General features: G+C 42.3%; 1 protein-coding gene across 7 annotated transcripts in view; it reads right to left on the minus strand.

Annotated features, from left to right (window-relative positions):
- Window positions 1–16156, minus strand: part of WAC (WW domain containing adaptor with coiled-coil) — a 75634-nt gene extending 59478 nt beyond the window's left edge. For 2 of the 7 annotated variants that reach the window (XM_075550373.1, XM_075550368.1), the window contains exons 1-3: window positions 15548–15976; window positions 15127–15163; window positions 13520–13715 (exon numbers count right to left, since the gene is read on the minus strand). In XM_075550373.1, the coding sequence (XP_075406488.1) occupies window positions 13520–13715; window positions 15127–15163; window positions 15548–15588 (274 nt within the window). In that variant the 5' untranslated portion in view covers window positions 15589–15976. Of the gene's footprint in view, window positions 1–13519; window positions 13735–15125; window positions 15164–15547; window positions 15977–16137 lie in introns of those variants that run through there. The other 5 variants (XM_075550371.1, XM_075550369.1, XM_075550370.1 and 2 more) reach the window with 5 other exon arrangements.
- Between the last annotated feature and the right edge of the window lie 2060 nt (window positions 16157–18216).

Below are 18216 nucleotides of genomic sequence, written 5' to 3' on the forward strand. Positions count from 1 at the left end.
AACAAGTAGGAAAAGAAGAGCAAAGTAAGCCTACAATCACTATAAAAAAGGTCCAGATTAGATCAGAAGTAAATATAATAGAATCAGTAGACAAGTTGGTTCTCTGAAATGATTGGTGGGGGGAAAAAAAACCCACAGCCCAATCTACCAAGGAAAACATGAACATACAAAATGGAATGGGCCATGGCACAACAAAACTTAAAAACAGAATATGATCAAGAGCTACACTTCAATAAATCTGAAAACCTAGAACAAATGATTAGAAGCACACTGTCTATCTAAACAAACACTCCCAGTCAAGATTTCTGTGATCTTGTAGTAATATTTTTACCTTGGCCTCAAACATTATATACAGTAAAAACTGCACAACCTTATTTCTCAAGTGAAGCACGATAACTTTAGATGACTGATTACTTTGCTATTATATCCCTTTCTATATAGTGATTAAAATACTAGGTAAATATCGGTGGGAAACATTCCAGTTATTTCCACACAAAAAAACCCAAAGGAAGCCATACACCTACGGCAGGGTTGTGCAGGGCAGGTAAGGATTTGAAAGCACGAATGAGCAAAACACAAAAACCAAAAAGTTCTGCACATGTCCCAAGCTATTTACTTGGAAAGGATCTTATGGAATACCAAATTCAACCTGGGGAGGAGATAGGGGCAGCCAAAAGGCTGTATGACATACCCATGGCCAAAATGTTCAAAACTAGCACAAAAATCTAACTATTATTTAAATCTCATACTTGTTCAGTGCTCTTTCCACTTTACTTTTTCTCATCGTAATTTTCATTAAATTGACAACCTATCTCCAAGAGCATACTATCATAAAAATGGTCTGATCCCAAAATGGAACTTTATCAAAGACACTAGAATCAAGTCAGTATTCAGAGTTCTGACTCACAATTTACTGTTTAAAGTTTTTAACTCTATATTTGGTAGTTTGGTGCCTTGACATGTGCATTAAAAACCTAAAAATCACACTAACAGAGAGACACATTTGGAAAGAAAAGCAAATCAAACCAACTTGAAGGTCATCCAGTAAAGGTTTGCTGAAACAACATGGCACAAAACTCGAGTGGAAAGCCTATGTTGTCATTTTATAGAAGTAAAAAAGTATTGCTACACCAGTTCACATAAGCATAGTTAATCCAAACACAATGTGTTCTAACAAGTCCCTGTGATCAGTGGACAGGAGCTGCAGACAAGTTCTCTAAGTGATGTACTGTCTTCATTCCCTTCGGATGCCTGTCACATAATGATCCAATCAAAACAGGGTCATCAGCGGTCCAATTCACCAACTTACATTTGTAATTCCCAGGGGGTAATGTTAGATGTTCCCAGGAGGGGGCTCTAGGGGGTTGACTATTATGAAGTTTGAAGAAAACTGAAAACTACACTGGTAGGAAGAAAAATGTCAACGAAGTATAGCCAAGAAATTCATTTTCCATCACAGAGATGCATGCCCCTGCCTATTCTTCAAAGGCAGAACGGGCTGTCCTCAGAGAATCTCATCAGGAAACCCTACACTCTGACCTTGACCCTTCAGTCTTTTTGTCACCAAAACTCAGAAAAACTTTTCCCAGGAACACAATTGCAGTCCCTCAAGGATGCCCAAACTGTCACTTTGATTAAGTTGTAAATTGGAGAGCAGAGAAATCTTCAGTGATAAGTTCCAACCAAAATAAGAAACTCCTTGCCAACTCATAGCAACCTTATGTAGGGTTTACAAAGCTGTGAATCTTTAGCAAACAGCTGCATAGGTAGGTTTGAACGGCTAATCTTGTGGCTATTAGGCCAATGCTTACCCCCCCAAAGGTAGAAATACCACCTTCAGAAATGTATAGACCTAGATGAAACACATTGAGAATCAATAGCTACACATTTTTGCTATTAAAGGTTTCTGCAATTTTACAGCAATGCTTTTCAACTGAGAAGACATGCTTTCATTTTTTCCTTCCTTGGTAGCACACCACTGATACTGAAAGGATGGCCTAAACCAAACTCAAAGCCATTTTGTCAAATCTAACCCAGTCTCTCTTAGGCTTTGGGGGGCTGCAAATCTTTACAAGGGCAGACAACTTCATCTTTCTTCTATGGATGGCTGGTGGGTTCAAACTGCGGGCCTTGCAATTAGCATACCAGCATGAACCCCATTATGCCATCTAGTAGTATTTAATATGTTGTTAGAGAATGACAGGGCCAAGAAATCGAAAATTTAAGTACTACCCTGTGACCACAAGGTCTCATTTTCCCATCTGATTTCTATCAATCCTGAACCCTTAGAAGACCAACTGTAGTATACCATCCAGCATTCTACAAAAACTAACTAGAGCTTTCTCAGCTTTTGAAAAACACCTATCTTGAAGAATACACATTGGAGAAATAGGAGCATGCAAATATGACTTTTTCCCCCAAACTACACACATAGACAAAAGTAGGCTGACTCCATCAGTGCCTAACAACTCTCAAACTATGCATTCCTCTGCTTTGGGAAGCCACTTTAGAGCGTATAGAGCAGTGGGTTCTCAACCTTCCTCATGCTGCGACCTTTTACAGTTCATGTTATATTGACCCCAAACATAAAATTATTTTCGCTGCTACTTCATAACTGTAATTTTGCTACTGTGAGGAATCAAAATGTAAACATGATATGCAGAAGTATTTTCATTGCTTCAAATTGAACATAATTAAAGCAGTGATCAATCACAAAACTATGTAATTATATATTGTGAAATATTTATAATTACAAATAAATGAAATTTTGTCTTGAAGCATGGTGTAGCACGGATAAGTTTTAATATAACAGTAAACTACATTGCTATATTTTGCCACAGTATGCGTAAAAAACCAACATCAGTGCAAAGGTTGAGACAGCTTTCTCACCAGGTCAGCGTATCTGCGTGTGGGCAGACCCGGATAGAGGAACAGTGTCTCGGTTCCTAAGACCATCGGAAATACCACACATACTCAAGTATTAGTCAACCCGTGTATCAGCCACGGCACCTCCTTTGACCACAAAGAATTACATTACAAATGTGCTGGAAAACTCGCCTTATACGTGTACACCTATGTTTTCCAATGGTCTTATGTGAGCCCTGCGAAACAGTCGTTCGACCCCCAAAAGGTTTGCAACCCGCAGGTTGAGCACCGCAGCTCTAGTGTACTCCATTCATGTACCTTCAAGTGAATTCTTTAATCAACCAAGACTGGGCTTAACTATTAAAAACAAAGTATAATTTAGTGAAAATACAGGTAAATAAAGCTAGTTAATATCATTTCAAGTAAAAAACTTGAGACTAAAAAACAGACAGTAATCTGTTACAGCAGCAGCTCTTAACTTTACCACAAGATACTAATTCAAACCCCCCAAAGAGCATTCTATGAAGACTATCTATCACGGGACTAGAATGGCTTATATCCTTTCGAGGAATCTACATTCTAACTGGTTTCCAAACCAAAACCAAACTCATTGCCATTGAGTCTATTTGCCTCTTGAAAAGCATAGTTCTTCCTGTCAAAATGTACAAGCTCAAGATAGAGTGTGCCCAATTATGTTTGTGCCCGATACAAAATGATCTTCAGTTCACACTAAAGTCCCGTCAGGAATAAAATCACAACACAATGAATCACTAAGCTCAAAATAATTAGAGCAATTATTCTCAAGGACAAAGAAAATGGAGCACTACCTGTGAGAATTCCTAACAATGTTTCAGTGGCTTGAAAGCTTTTCAGCATTCAAATATAGGGTTATATTTAGCAGACAAACAAGTAAACATAAAACCTTTTGATTCTGCCTAACAAACTAAAGGAAATAGAACCATTAAAAGCTCCTCAGCTCGTGGGGCATCAATTGAAGAGGTTTCGTGCTACAATGGGAAGAACCCAGTGGCGCGGTGGGTAATGCAAAGGCAGGGTTTTCCAGCTTCCATAAAACAGTTAGTCTCGGAAAGTCGAAAGGGACGGAGCTCTGCCCTGTTGTACAGTGTTGGCATGCGTCGTTGTTAACTGGACAACGGCGAGTTTGGCTTTTGGTTTGGTGCCACAATGGTTTAGGAAAGAACAAAGATTCGTGAAGTGTGCGCTGCAAGTCTAAATGGTACTGTTATTCAATGACATACAGCAGTTTATAGGCTTATAATAAAGCAACAGATACTAGGCTACCATGTAATGTAAAGCTACTTAAAGGATTGGATGTCACTAATTAGGAATGAATTATCAATTACATGTACACATTTTTCTCATGTTCCAAAGTTAACAGTTTATACATTTTCTTGAATATCTAAATAAATAAGCCAGTGGTTCTCAACCTTCCTAATGCCGCAATCCTTTGAAACAGTTCATGTTGTGGTGACCCCCAACCATAAAATTATTTCCATTGCTACTTCATCACTGAATTTTGCTGCTGTTATGAATCATAATGTAAATTTCTGAGATGCAGGATATATTTTCAATGATACATATTGAACATCATTAAAGCATAGTGATTAATCACAAAAAGTGTGTAATTCTATATTTTGAAACATTTCTAATGATAAATCAATGAAATTTTGTCTTGAAGCATGGCTTAGCGTAAGTAACAGTCTTCACGCTGGGTACTCATATGTGGGCATATCTGCATGTGGGCAGACACACCGGGGGGAAGATAGAGAGGTGTCTCAGTTCCTTAGACCATCGGAAATATGTTTTCTGATGGTCGTAGGCGACCCCAGTGAAAGGATCATTTGACCCCCAAAGGGGTCATGCACGACCCACAAGTTGAGTACCGCTGAAATGAACTATTCACTTCCTTCACAAACAATACAAAAGCAACTTTATTCTAACCCTAAGTGGAAGTCTACAATAGTAAATTGTTTTTTACTAGGTCTTAAGTGCTGGGGGGGAGGGGGAGACTTGTAACTGAAATCATTCTCTGAAAATTCACTACAATTCTATATGCACTAGCTATGTCAAATACAAGGGGACTCCCAAACATGTGTGGGGGAATGGAATTAAGACATTAATTTAACGCTTTCTGACCACCTACATTTATATGCCAGGCCTTGAAAATAAAAACAGCCCCAGCCTGCATGGTATTCACTGTGTTAACAAGTAAAACACATGCACACACAATTATAATCCATTGGGAAAGCACTGCAATACAGACTCAAGAAGTCTTCAGACTTCTAGAAAGAAGAGCTATGCCAAGGCCAAAAAGGGTAGGGTAAGAGTGGAGACAGTTTTGGCTGTGAAAACACATATACACTGATGAAGGGAAAAAAAAAAACAAAAAAAACGGTACCCTGGCAAAGTAGCCCTCTTGATACAGTTGTTAAAGTAGACACCAGTCTAAGGAGAACGATGTAGCAGTCATCTCCCCTAAGCTTTCCAGCCGGAACAAACAAAAACACGTGTCCTGCCCTGGAAAACTTAAATGAGTTTTACTACTGTGTCCTATAGGATTGCTGTGAATTAGAATCAACTCCACAGTCCACAATTGGACAGTTGCTTTTTCTGCCTCATGACCACATGGGACAAAGTAGGTCTCGTGAATTTCCAAGGCTGCAATCTTTATGACAAAAAGCTTCATCCAAAAAAAGAAAAAGCTTCATCCTTCTCCCTCAGAGGGCCGGTGTGTGCAAAAGCTGACTTTTCAGGTAGCAGCCCAAGTAACAGTGTAACCTACTACATCCCAGGAGAACTACCTGTAGGGTCCTTCATTAAAATATTATTTTCCTTCCTAACCCTGAGGAAGAAGCTTTTAGCTTGAGAAAAGGACTGCTCATCTAAAAGTAAATCTTATTCTCCAAAACAGTAACTCTCATAATGTACTCTGAGAACAGTCCAAGCACTTAGAAAAGTGTATTAGTTATATATACACACACACACATATACATATGTGTGTATATATACACATACATAAAAGCTTATTTAACTCCACAATTATCCTAGGGGAAAGATTCAGTAACTTTGTTAAACTGAGTGAAGACCTCCGTTATTAAGTGAATTTTCAAAAGGTGTATAAATTAGCTTCTCGGAGCACTAACTGAAAAATACTTGGTTCTCACAGATTGGTATTTCAGCGCCAACTATCTGTTGACTCCTCTGTGTAAATACGAAATATAAGCATTTAACAGAGCATGGAACCATTTTTATGAAAATTCTAAAGTCTAATACAGAACTGTTCTTTCATTTTACAGCACAAGGATGTAACCTCTGAAAAGCAGTGATAATCTACTCCCTAAACAATTGGGCAACTGGATCTGAGACATATTTCTTTCCCCTTTTCTCTGTACTTTCTTTCTACAATGAACTCACGTTAGAGGGGAATTTTAGCACAAGCACTGTCTTTAACTCAAGGACCTAACTCCAAACTTGCTTTGCATATGGTATCCAAGGTATTACATTTTTAATTTAAAATATCCACGTTAGAAAAATAGGTGTATCTATAAAGACAAACAAGGTGATATTGTCTACAATCGTGCTGTGCTATCCACACATGGCAACGCAACACTACAAGCAGCTGTATGAAACAAGCACTGATTTCAAACTGGTACAAAAAAGAAAACCAAAGTGTTAATAGTTAAAAACATTACGAGCTGACAAGGTAGAATTTTGGATTATTAGGTTTAAAAATAATTTCTCAGGTTTTACTTACAACATAACCACTAAAACCCATCAATGCATGTGGATTTTTTCTGTGGTTCACATTATTATCAGAACATTCAAAAAGTTTATGGAAAAAGGTTACTAAAAGACAATTTTTCAATGAACTTTTCAAAGACCTCTCAAATTTCAACTGGGCACCGCTGGTTTGGAAGCTAGTTTCGGTGTTTCCAGCAGCGCGGGCCTAGTCTCGGATCTTGTTAAAAGGGAAGCCCTTGGGTGCCACCCCCAAACTACTGGATTAGAAGATGTTGGAACCTGTTCAGTCACGGCTGGTGAGGTAAAACCAGAACAAACCAAAATGAAAGGTTGACACTCCACTAGAAAATTAACCTCCCAATTAGAAAATACAGGTCGTGTATGCCTTTCATAGGAACCAAATTCTTTATCTGTAACCATGCTCCACAGTCCATTGTCAGGCTGGAGCCTCCTGACAGCTTCTTCCAAGTCCCGTTGAGAACCACTGTCCTAAATGATTAGGATATATGTTTCAAGTTTAAAAAGCAATGTTTGAAAAAAAACTGCAATTTTATTTTCCAAAGGTCTTGACAATCCAATACTCTCATAAAGTCTACAAGGAGCCTTGTCACTTTCTAGGTAACAAGGATAAAGATTAAGAAAAGCAAACTCAACTCCTTCTTCTAGTGGCACTTATGTTCCACAGAAACTAAGCATAGAATTAGTAGCCATCTCTGCTGTAACATCTGCTTAGAACACATATGGTTCATTATTAGTACATCAAAAAAACAATTTGAGCATAAGAATTTCCCACTTGCTTATGTGCAAGTCTATGTAGGAAAGACACTAAGCTGCATCCAGCTAAAACAAGCTGCATAAAACACAGGGCAAAGAGCTCCAAAGGTTTCCTGCTCCTCAGTCCATCAAATGACATATTGAGTCACAGGCTCCCACATCAGGTATAAACACTGTGGGACTTCAATAACCCACCTTCCACTATTTTCTAACAACTCACAAGCTGCAACCCAGATGCCTACTTCTACATGCGAAGGATTATCAAGATAATATGCCATATTTATGGTACCATTTTTGTATTTATTGACCATTATGCCTAAAACGATTATTTTTATTGTTTCTATCTTCGTGTTACTGAGAAATTTTTTGAATGCTGTGTACCAATCCCATTTTTCCTGTAAGCACTGCTTTTTTATCATGCAATTTTGCACAGCTGGGAGAATTTAGGAAGACTTACCACATTATACCAGAATGATTGTAAGTAAACAGTATCAGGTCACGAGAAGTCCAAGTAGGGTGCAAAGGGAAAATCAGGAGGACAGCTGTTTTGGGGTGGTCAGAAAGGTCAGGCTAGGCCTTGATTGAGGATGGTATATTTAAGCAGACCCATTACTGAAGAGTGCACCACAAGAACCCACAGAAAGAACATTCCAGAAAAATGACATGAAAACTGTAGAACACTTGAGACAGGAACTAACTTCATCCTGCATTAAGCTGCATAAACAAGAGGCAAGAAAAGAGGCAAAGTAATACCCAGAGACTGTATCGTAGTCCTTACAGGTACTGACAAATAACATTAAGCCACGCGAGAGCTCAGAGTATGAAGAACGTCTTGAGGTGGTCTGTGTCTTACACATCTGGCTAGTCAAGATTCTTGCAGAATTCAGGGAAGGCATGGGGGTAAAATAACCAGAATTCAAGTAAGACTGGGGGTAAAATAACAGTTTCCACCAGGTTGATTTCAACCATGGTCGCAGCTTACAGTAGGGATTAAGTAGTCATTATAGTTGTATACTTGCAAGGTTCTATGTATTATACAGAGAATTACTTTCCATTTTCGATTCCAGGTACATGTTGCTAAATGTGCATAGTACGTTTAATGAAGGACGTTGTGTGATTTGGACTTTGTGCAAGCAGTTGCTGCACAATTCCGTTAAATCTCCATAAAGCCTATTATATTAAAACCTTATGGGAGCCCGCCAGACAAAATCCGAGAGCTGTATCAGCCAGTGGATTCAAAAAGCTAGTCTTGTTAGGTGGGTAACCAAGCCAGGTGGGGGGCTGCTGACAGTGGGGAAGGCATGGTGTCCACAGGGAGCATGCAGGAGTTGCAGGTGCTGGGACCTTGGGCAGTGGTGGCAGCCTTGCCAACTGCAGCCTCTAAGTACAGATGACTACTGTATACAGCTGCCACGCCACCCGGGACGGAGAGTCCTCCAGCACCCAGACTGGGCATACGATGTAACCAGGGGTCTTCAAAAAGCTCACTGAAGAATGTAATTAGATTGACAATGGAATTTTCCTACTTTTTCAAGTGCCTTTGTACAGTCAAGCTTTAAATAACTGGTATTTTTCATGGCTAAATTGACCATTAGTACTTCCTACAGACATTATGGGACCTGGTGACAACAGGTTTGGATTCTCTTCAATACAGAGCCTATGATCCCAGATGTTCCAGCTCATTACTAGCTTCCCACTTTCCAGCATCACAACCCAATGACACAAATTCCAAAAACATCCTGCACAAGAGAAGAAAATAAACACATCCTTAACAGAGACAACCCAAAAATGAATTTTTTAGACGAAAAACCCTAAGTATGTAACACCAAGAACATTAAACACACCCTGCATACTTGAACTTTTCTCTAAGTTTAATTACCTTGGCTATCAAAGTTAATATGCACAGATGTTTATAGTTTTCTGAAATTAAGGTAGAAATACTGAAGAGCTTAAGCATCTAGCTAATCTGTCACCCTTATCTATTTCTCTTAAAGTGGAATACATGCTTCCTACGCTCAATTTTAAAATTGTTGTCTGGCTATTTTACTACCATAAAACATAGCACAGATCAACAGAACAGGTAATAATTATTTCATTTTCATTAAGCAAAAAAAAAAAAGTACTACTGGATGGAATTGTTAAAAATCCAATAAATCAAGTAAACTTCAGATGTTATTTGAAGTTTCTTCAATATTGTATGGGGGTTTGTCAGAACAGTGACTTGTCCCTAGTGAAATCTGACAAGCCTTCACCTTAGATTTTATTTTTTTTAATACTGATATGAGAATTTGCATAGAAATATACACACATATTACCAACATCAATTTCCTGGTTGTGGCAATCTATACAGTTTGTATGTATGTACACACACATATATAATTTTGAATATTAGGTAAAGGTTTACATTTCAGATCAACTTTGTGTTCAACAGTTTAAATTACTCATCAAACCCCTCAAAAGTTTACCCTTGACTTGATATTGTACATATTAGGCAAGCTGTGAGTAAAGATGGAACCTCTTTACTATCTTTGCAACTTCCTGTAAAGCCAGTTTCAAAATTAAAAAGTTAAAAAATAAAAAGCACAAAGAAAGACACAGTAGCCTCACTTATGTTTTCTTGGTGTCTTTTGGCCATGTAACAACAGCGTAATTCCAATCAAGTCTTTCTGTCCTGTGATTAAGAATACAAGGATACAAAAGCAAAATCACCTTTGAACTGGTTTATGCTGTCTGTAGTTGTTAGCTGCAATGAGTCAGTCTCTAATTCACAGCAAACCCATGTTCAATGGCATCAGGCCCACTATGCTTCATTAAGGTTTTTACTGGTTGACTTTTCAGAAGTAGATAAGCCAGCATTTCTTCCTATGCTATAATAAATACCATGGAATATGCTTTCAATTAACTAAATGCTTTACCTCCAAAGGTGCGTAATTCACCATGGTAAGGAGAACTAATTTTCAGTCCTGTCACAGTCCACATATATGACCTTATTATAAAGTAAATGTTCTATCAGTTGGTAAAACTGCTAAAATAGATATGTGGGTCCTTTTAGGATCAATGAGCTCAAAGGAAGCTTGATTTTTCCATAATGCACTTTCTAAAAGTACACAAAGTACACTTTTCATTCATACTGTGAAGTTATTTGTGTATAATCACAAAGCCATGCCATACACCCGATAAGCTTATTATCCAGTGTGAAAAAAGTTCTAACAATTAAGAAATTTCACTGTACAAACTTGACGGTCAATGATCCCTCCCAACGGTGCCTACTCAACGATTCCCTCAGAAGGTGAGGATAAACCTTCGTTTTAAAATGACCTACTAGGAGAAAATACATCTCGAATTTTAACCAGTCTAAGGATATTTAGGCATGATAAAAAAAATCCTCTAAATCTCTGCTTATTTGAAACAGTGTATTTTAAATTCCTTTTCATACATGGCTTCTGAAGTGATACTTTCCAAGGAAATCAATCTACAAATTGGAGGGGAAAAAAGTGTAATGTTAGCAAGGTCCAATGGAGGGTGGCGGGGAGGAGGCACTTTACAAGTCCCATATTTATTTAATTAGCTTTGTTAATGAAAGTTTTGAATCTCAGTAAAGTCTTCTAAGTCAATAGACGATTTGAAAAGCAAGACTTGATTTTGATTTAAAAACAAAATCATTTAAGTAAAAAGATTTAAATTCAGTCAACTACACTTCTAATTGTACAAACTCCTATGATTTTGGGTAATGGCTTTGATTTTTACATGCATTTAGCTTTTTATTCTTTTATAGATTAATACTCTAAAGGAATTCACAATGTCATAAAGTCATGCAGACATTAGATAAAATCAGCTTTTCCTCAAAAAGAGGTTAAATCCTTTAAGAGTTCAATTGAGGGAAGAATCATCTTACATCTTTAAAAACGTACATAACAAAGACACACTGCACACCATGTATGAAAATACTATTTTGCATTGTACTATTACTCCTTAGTATAAATCAGACTCTATGTTCCCAAACTTATTTGGCCTACCAATCCCTTTTCAGCATAAAAAAAAAAAAAGACTCAGCACCACCCTCCTGTACAATAGCCTATAATCCAGGTCAAAGCTTGGCTCTCTGTTTCTGCGAGCCCCTGGATCTTTCTGGTGCCCCCCCAGGGGGTGAATCACCCACTATGGCAACCAGACTTACTAAAAATGATATAAACAGGAGGTGTTTAGAACAAAAACAAGGAGGAATACAACTGAGACTTGTATGTGTATACAGAATACCTAAAAAGTAAATTACAGTAGAGCCTGACCTAGAAAGTGCTATAAACAAGTTTATTACAATGATTAAGCTATAAGACCACCAGAGTCAAGTAAGCAAAGCAACTGGATAAAAATATAAATGAATCAAGATGTACCTAGCATTTTCCAGGAAATTTGAAATCAAACTGAAGAAAAAAGGAGTTCAGAAAAGGTTAAGCAGCTAAAATATAACTGGTTCTAAGAGTCAACTATGACTTGACGACCACCCTCAAGGACTTCCTGACCTACAGGAGCACTACACAAGTGTTGATGTGCATGTATGTCCAATGTTTGCTGAATGAATGTAAGAGAATGTTCTGAGGTTTCCATCAATGCGTTGGACACAGTTCACGCCAAACGTGGGAAAACACTTAAGGAAGTTTCACTGACTTCTGGATTTGGGAATGAATCATTTTACTGGGTCATGGTTACTAAAAGGACCTGAGATCCTACTGTAACTAGATGAGGAACCATACCCTTCTTTTTAATCACTAAAACTACAAAAATAATACTTTACACAATATAAACTTTACCTGCCCTCTGAGAGGACGTTTGATATAAATCCACAATTAAAGAGTTTTACATTAGTACCTCCACCTATATACAGGACCATGGAAGTTACCCACAAATGTAAACACTGAGAGTTTAAAGTAATTTTGCTAGAGACCTAACATTTTCAATCAAGCCTACCCTGTACTGTTACGAACATATGGTTGATCTGTGTAAGCAGCACAGAGCTATAGCTATATCCCACAAGAACCGTCTTTCCCTCCCAGTCAGTGTTCATCCGTTAATTCTATCCCGTTGCAGTCTCCGACAATACCAATTTCCTCAATCTAGTCCACATGTACCTAATGTTTCTCATCATCTAATTTCTAGACTAAAGACAAAAATAAAGGTCCAGAAAACGCAAGGCATTTAAAAAAAAACAAAGCAAGCAAAGTATTGAGAAAGTATTTGTCAACTAGGATAAAAGAAAGTAGTGTGCTGCTGGTGTAGTGAGTGCATGGGGCAGTGCTGCATTTCTTTAGTTTCCAAAAGCACCATCGATATACTGCTCTCAAGCACTCTACCTACTAAGCAATATAAGGTCTAAGTGTGGGAGAAGATAATTACCTGAATAAGAAACGGTTTAATGTATTTTTTAGCCATGAAAGCTGATATTTTGGTAAATTTGTGGCAAATTAAGTCTGCAAATAGTTATCTAGAGTTGATTTTATTTATATATTCTGTCTCCAACCACTGATAGTCTGAAAGTAGTATACAAAAGACTTATCTAATCTTTAAAGAGTTTTATATTTGAAAACTGTATCAAAGTTAAAAGACTCCTAGAAAATGCTATTTTAAATGTTTACAACAGAAACGCAACAAATTTTCTGAATCACAAATGTTTGTTTCAACCTCGAAACTGCTTTGAAAAACATCAAATTTTAAAATGTCTAATTAGGAAATACTTGAACTCTTAAAAAATAAGTCAAGAACCAAAGATATTAAACTAAACCAAACAAACTAACACTTTGAATTTAGAAGTTTAACTTTATGTTACTTTCTTGGGGAAATGTTCTGTATTTCACCCATCATTAATAAAGTATGTGGAAACCTATACTCATAAATCCATTCTCTTTTTATCAACTATCAATAGTACAATTTTTAAAAGCTCAGGTCAGCATCTTATTTCTACAACTTACTAGTGAGTCCTATAGAGTTGACAGAAATAAAATACTTGAATGACAGAACCACATGGGAATGTCCTCAAACTTGAAATATTCCGACCTATTGTTTCATGTAGAGCGATTGTTAGAAGATAAACATGTGTAAAAGTTTCAACAGGAAAGCTACTCACCACCATCCCTCTCTCTAACTCTGTGAGCATGCACGTTTTTGGCCTTACTGTGACCTGTGCTGTCACTATATTTGTTTTCAGGACTATCAGATCTTCGCAACATTTTATTTGGTGGTGAAGGATCTGCGGCGTCTCGCATCTTTTCATGTCTGTGATCACCACTACTGGGGTGACTCTTCGATGAATATTTAAGTGCCTGTAAAACATCACACACCCCCAAAAAAGAGAAAATTGAAACGTTAAACTTAACCCCTTAAATATAGCACTTTTGCCATTTAAAGTATTTTTAACACCAAAATTGAAATTTACAGTATCAACTATACCTTAGGTTACACAAAGAACCAAATGATTATTTAGTGTAAGGGCCCCTACTACACGTCCTAATCACTCCATTAAATCAAACACTTTGGCACAATCATTCCATATAAATTTTCCTGGAAATATCTGAAAACTCTTTCTGAAGGTTTAGTCTACGGGAACCTAAAATCTAAGCACCACTGCACTCCACTTCAGCTCTCCAGCTAACATTCGTAAGTCACGTGTATAAACAAACATACAGTGGTTTGTTTGCACAAAGCTTCCATAACGAAGACGGGGTGAATGCGGATTTTAAAGCTGGATCCAGGTGACGCGTGTTCAGACTTTCTGCAGGTGTGGAAAACCATTAAAATGGGCAAAAACATTGGCCAAGATAAACTGGCATTTGGGCAATATTTCTTAAAAAGCATAGTGGAACTCTCCATGTAACAGCCTAATTTCCTTTAATACATGGCACTCTGGGTGACTAAAATTGTTTGATTTTTTTTGGGGGGGGGGGCAACTTCCCTAGGGTTTAATCTTTGTCACATCCACATTGAAAAGAGAATGTTTCTATATCACTGGTGCCCTAGTGTTTTTTAACAATGCTTCCTAGCCAGTAACAAATTCTAACTCAGAAATTGACTTTTATCCATTATGTGGTTAGACTGAAAGTATTTACACAAGTTTTAGAGTCATCTGACAGTTGTCAACCATTCGTCCAATTTCTCCCCCAAATAGTGTGGGACATTTGGGGAGTTTATTTAGCAAGAACCCTCCACCTTAGAGTAAAATATTCAAGCACCCAAAGATCTCAAATCTTGCATGCAAAAAAAGAGCAATTTATCGGTCACCAGAGTAAGGGCAACAAAAACAAGGGGGAACGGTAGCTAACAACAGGCTTCAGCCTTTATTTAAGAAAAGCCAATGAGCTGTCTCTTTCCAGGCCTTCCATCCCATTTTAATAACTACGCATAAACTTCCCGATCAGGAATAAATAAAGATGCTTCCAATCACCAATTCCTCCACCACCCCTGTAATCGAGCCAGGTCTTCCGGGCTGCAAATGATTTGTTTCTCCCTGCTCTCAAAAACCTGAACTCCCGCCCGTCACCTGTCAAAATAAGTCCCTAAAGCTGGTGGGGAGGGTGCGAGGCGACCGGACACAAGGTTTTGAGCCGCCCGCCGGGGCTAGTTTCGGGTGTGCGGCCCCGAAGGGCCTGCAGCGACTCCTGAAGCCTGCGCTCGAGTAGCAGATCCTCCCCTCCCCCCGGGCCCCCTCCCACCCTCCGCCCCGGCCTCGGCTGGTACCTGGTAAGGCTGCGAGTCCCCCCTCCGGTCGTGACAGCTGAAAAACAGGAAGAGCAAGAGCGCCGTGAGACATCACGGGAGAAGGAAGGAAAAAAACGGGGCCCCCTCCTTCCGCCACCCTCCCCCCGCGGGGAGACCTACCAAGCGTACACCGCGATGCACACACACAACCCAGCGTCAAGGAGGCGGTAACCGAGCCCGACGCGGCGCACCCGGCCCTCCGCCCGCCCGCACTCGCTCCTTGCCCGCCTGCTCCCGCGGCTGCTCCTCCTCCTCCCCAGCCCGAGCCGGAGCAGGGTTAACAACAAAAATGGCGGCTTGGCCAGCACCAGATAAGGAGGAACAGCCCCCCCCGCGCCCGCCGCCGCCCCCCGCCCCCCGCCCCCGCTGCGGCCCGGCCCGAGAGGAAAAGACAATTTACCCATCACTGAGTCTCTGCTGTTTCCTCGCATACATTACCATCAATGCCCGGCCTGTGAGCGTGTGTCGGGGGCGGGGGGAGAGCGGCCGCGAGAGGCGGGCGGCGGCGGCGCCGGCACCAGGGCCCGGCGCGCCCTCGGCGAGTCTCAGCGCCTCCCCGTTACTGGCGCCGACGCTCCCGGCCCATCTCCCCCTCCGCCGACACCACGCTCCCCCTCAGCCGGGGCAACGGCGCCAACTACACGGCGGCAGCGGCGAACCGGGGGGAGGGGGGGCCAGAAGACGCGTCCGGCTAGCCCCGCGGAGAGCGAGCGCCTGCTCCGCCTTGTCCTCCCGCTCCGCCGCCGCCTCCCCTCCTCCTCCTCCTCCCCCCGCCGCCGCCGCCGCCGCTGCTGCTGGGTCCTTCTTCTCCTCCTCCTCCCGCCGCCGCCGCCGCCGCCGCCGCTGGTGCCGCCGCTGCCGCTCCACCAACTACATCCGGGCAACTCGGATGCAGCCGCCTTCGGAACACATCGGCAGTTTCCGCCGCGCCCCTCCCCTCCCACGCTCCTCTCCGCCCCGCGCAGCTGCCGAACGCCGCCTTCGGCAAACCTCGGCTCGCTCCGGCCTTCCCCTTCCTCTGAGGCCTGGCTCGCCTCCGCACGACCCGTCAGCTCTTTCCGGTTGCCGCTCCTTTTCCTCGCGCGCACGTCCGGCCACCCCTCTTCCTGCTTAGGGGCTGTTCTGCTCAGGGGCCTGTTCGAGGCCGGTCCCGGTGGCTCCGGAGTACGCCGGAGCCGCCTTCGGGACCAGGACGGTGGGGCGCGAAGGAAGCCATCGCGGACGAAATGCAGGCGACTGCGGCGGCTGCGCGTGCGCCCAGGGGCGGGGTGGGGGGGTGCCCTTCGGCGAGCTCTCCGGCCGCCCGCCCCCTCCTCTCCCCTCCCTTCCCCTCCGGGGCCTGAGCCGGCGCTGGTCGGAAACCCCCCACCCCCACCCCCAGCGAAGCGAAGCGACCCGCGGGCGGGGACCGGGTAGCTTTCGGGCTGCAGCTCGCTGAAGCTGCCCGCCGGGAAGCCGGGCGCCCACCGCTGCGCCTTCGGGGCCGGAAGCCGGGCCTGCGCACCTGCCCCGAGTCCGCCGGCCTCCCGCGGGCCAGGGCCTGCGCCGAGCGCGCCCGCCGTGCGGCCGGTTGGATGTAAGTCGCCCCGGGACGCGGAGAGGAAGGCACGCTTGCTCCACCCGAACCGCCCGACGCGACCGCCTCGCGGGTCCTGTTCCGAAGCGGTTCGAGGGGGCAGCGCCGCCCGGGGGCCGCAGATGGCGACGTGGGCGTAGATGGGAGACTGAGATCGGTGGGCCGTCGCGGCCTCTCCGTGCTTTCCTTCCCCAGCTTGGGAAACTTGCCTGCCGTGCCCCCTTCCCTTCCGCCTTTCCCGTTGGTCTCCCCCCTGTCTCCTCTTCCTCCATGAGGCCTTCTGGTGCAAGAGAATTTATCTGGATCCTCAGGGTGGGTTCCATTGCCATGAATGGGTACCCCGTAGGATGCGGTGGGATGTACCCGGTAGGGTTGCACACTGGCTAACCGGTGTGCACGGACTGCCGCAGCCCACAGTGAACGAGGTACACGCGCTTGTGTGTTTACCAAACAGTCGGTAGGTCACAGTTCTGGTGTTGTGGGGCGCGGGGCATGGCTGGGTGTAATGGTTCACTACGATTGAAGAGAAAGTGGCCCCTGCATATCTTGCTATGGTAAATCCATCCCGTTTTTTCTTTGTCACCAGCGCTTAACCACTGTGCCACCCAGGCTCCTTTCCGTGGGCTATTAAACCAGGAAAACCTACTGCCCCCCAAGTGGCTCCTACCGGGTCCCAGGAGTGAGAACTTCGAGCCACCTTTTCTAAGGTTTCTGAAACCGAATGAGTATGGAGACGTGCCCATCTTTCTCCCCGGGGCACCGAGCCGTTCACCTGGTGGTTGGCAGCTCAAAGCCAAACCCACAGCACCACCAGGGCATTCTAAATCAACTTGCTACAAATTAAATGCTGTGGGCACAGCAGCATTGGCATTAGGGGGACCTTCAGATACCACCTAAATTTTACCCTGGGGCAGTGGTATTCAGGTGGTGGGGTGTGTGTGTGTGTTCCTGTTCTAAGACGACAATGAAAATGATTGTTAAACCAAGTAAATTTAATCTTAAAGGAAAACAAATCTGAAGAAAACAGAGGCCTCCCAAAAATCAGTATCAAAAAGTAAAAGGTTTCTCTAGATTTATGTATCCAGCAAATTATAGTATTGCTGGCTTTAAGGGAAAGGTGGGATTGTGGGAAGGAGGAAAAGAGTGGTGAAATGACAAGTGATTGGAGGCAAAAGCACCTGACACAGAACTTCTGATCAGAAGAGGGCCTCCAGCCGCCAAGAGAGAAACATGTGGCAGCCTGCTTCCTTAGAGATTACAGACGTAGAGATGAGACTGCTTCAGTCATGATTTCGACTCAAACCTTACGGGGCAGTTCTACTCTATTCACTAGGGTCACGGAGTTGGAATTAACTAAACATCTGTTTGTAAATGTTAAGATCCCAGTTTATAAAGATTGATAGAACTCTATTCCCACTTACCAAATCTGTCGTGCCAGTTGCTGGTCACAGTAACCTAGGACAGGGTAGAACTGCTCCATAGGGTTTCTGAGA

Source organism: Tenrec ecaudatus, chromosome 5 (genome assembly GCF_050624435.1).
Source record: "Tenrec ecaudatus isolate mTenEca1 chromosome 5, mTenEca1.hap1, whole genome shotgun sequence".
Taxonomy (NCBI): domain Eukaryota; kingdom Metazoa; phylum Chordata; class Mammalia; order Afrosoricida; family Tenrecidae; genus Tenrec; species Tenrec ecaudatus.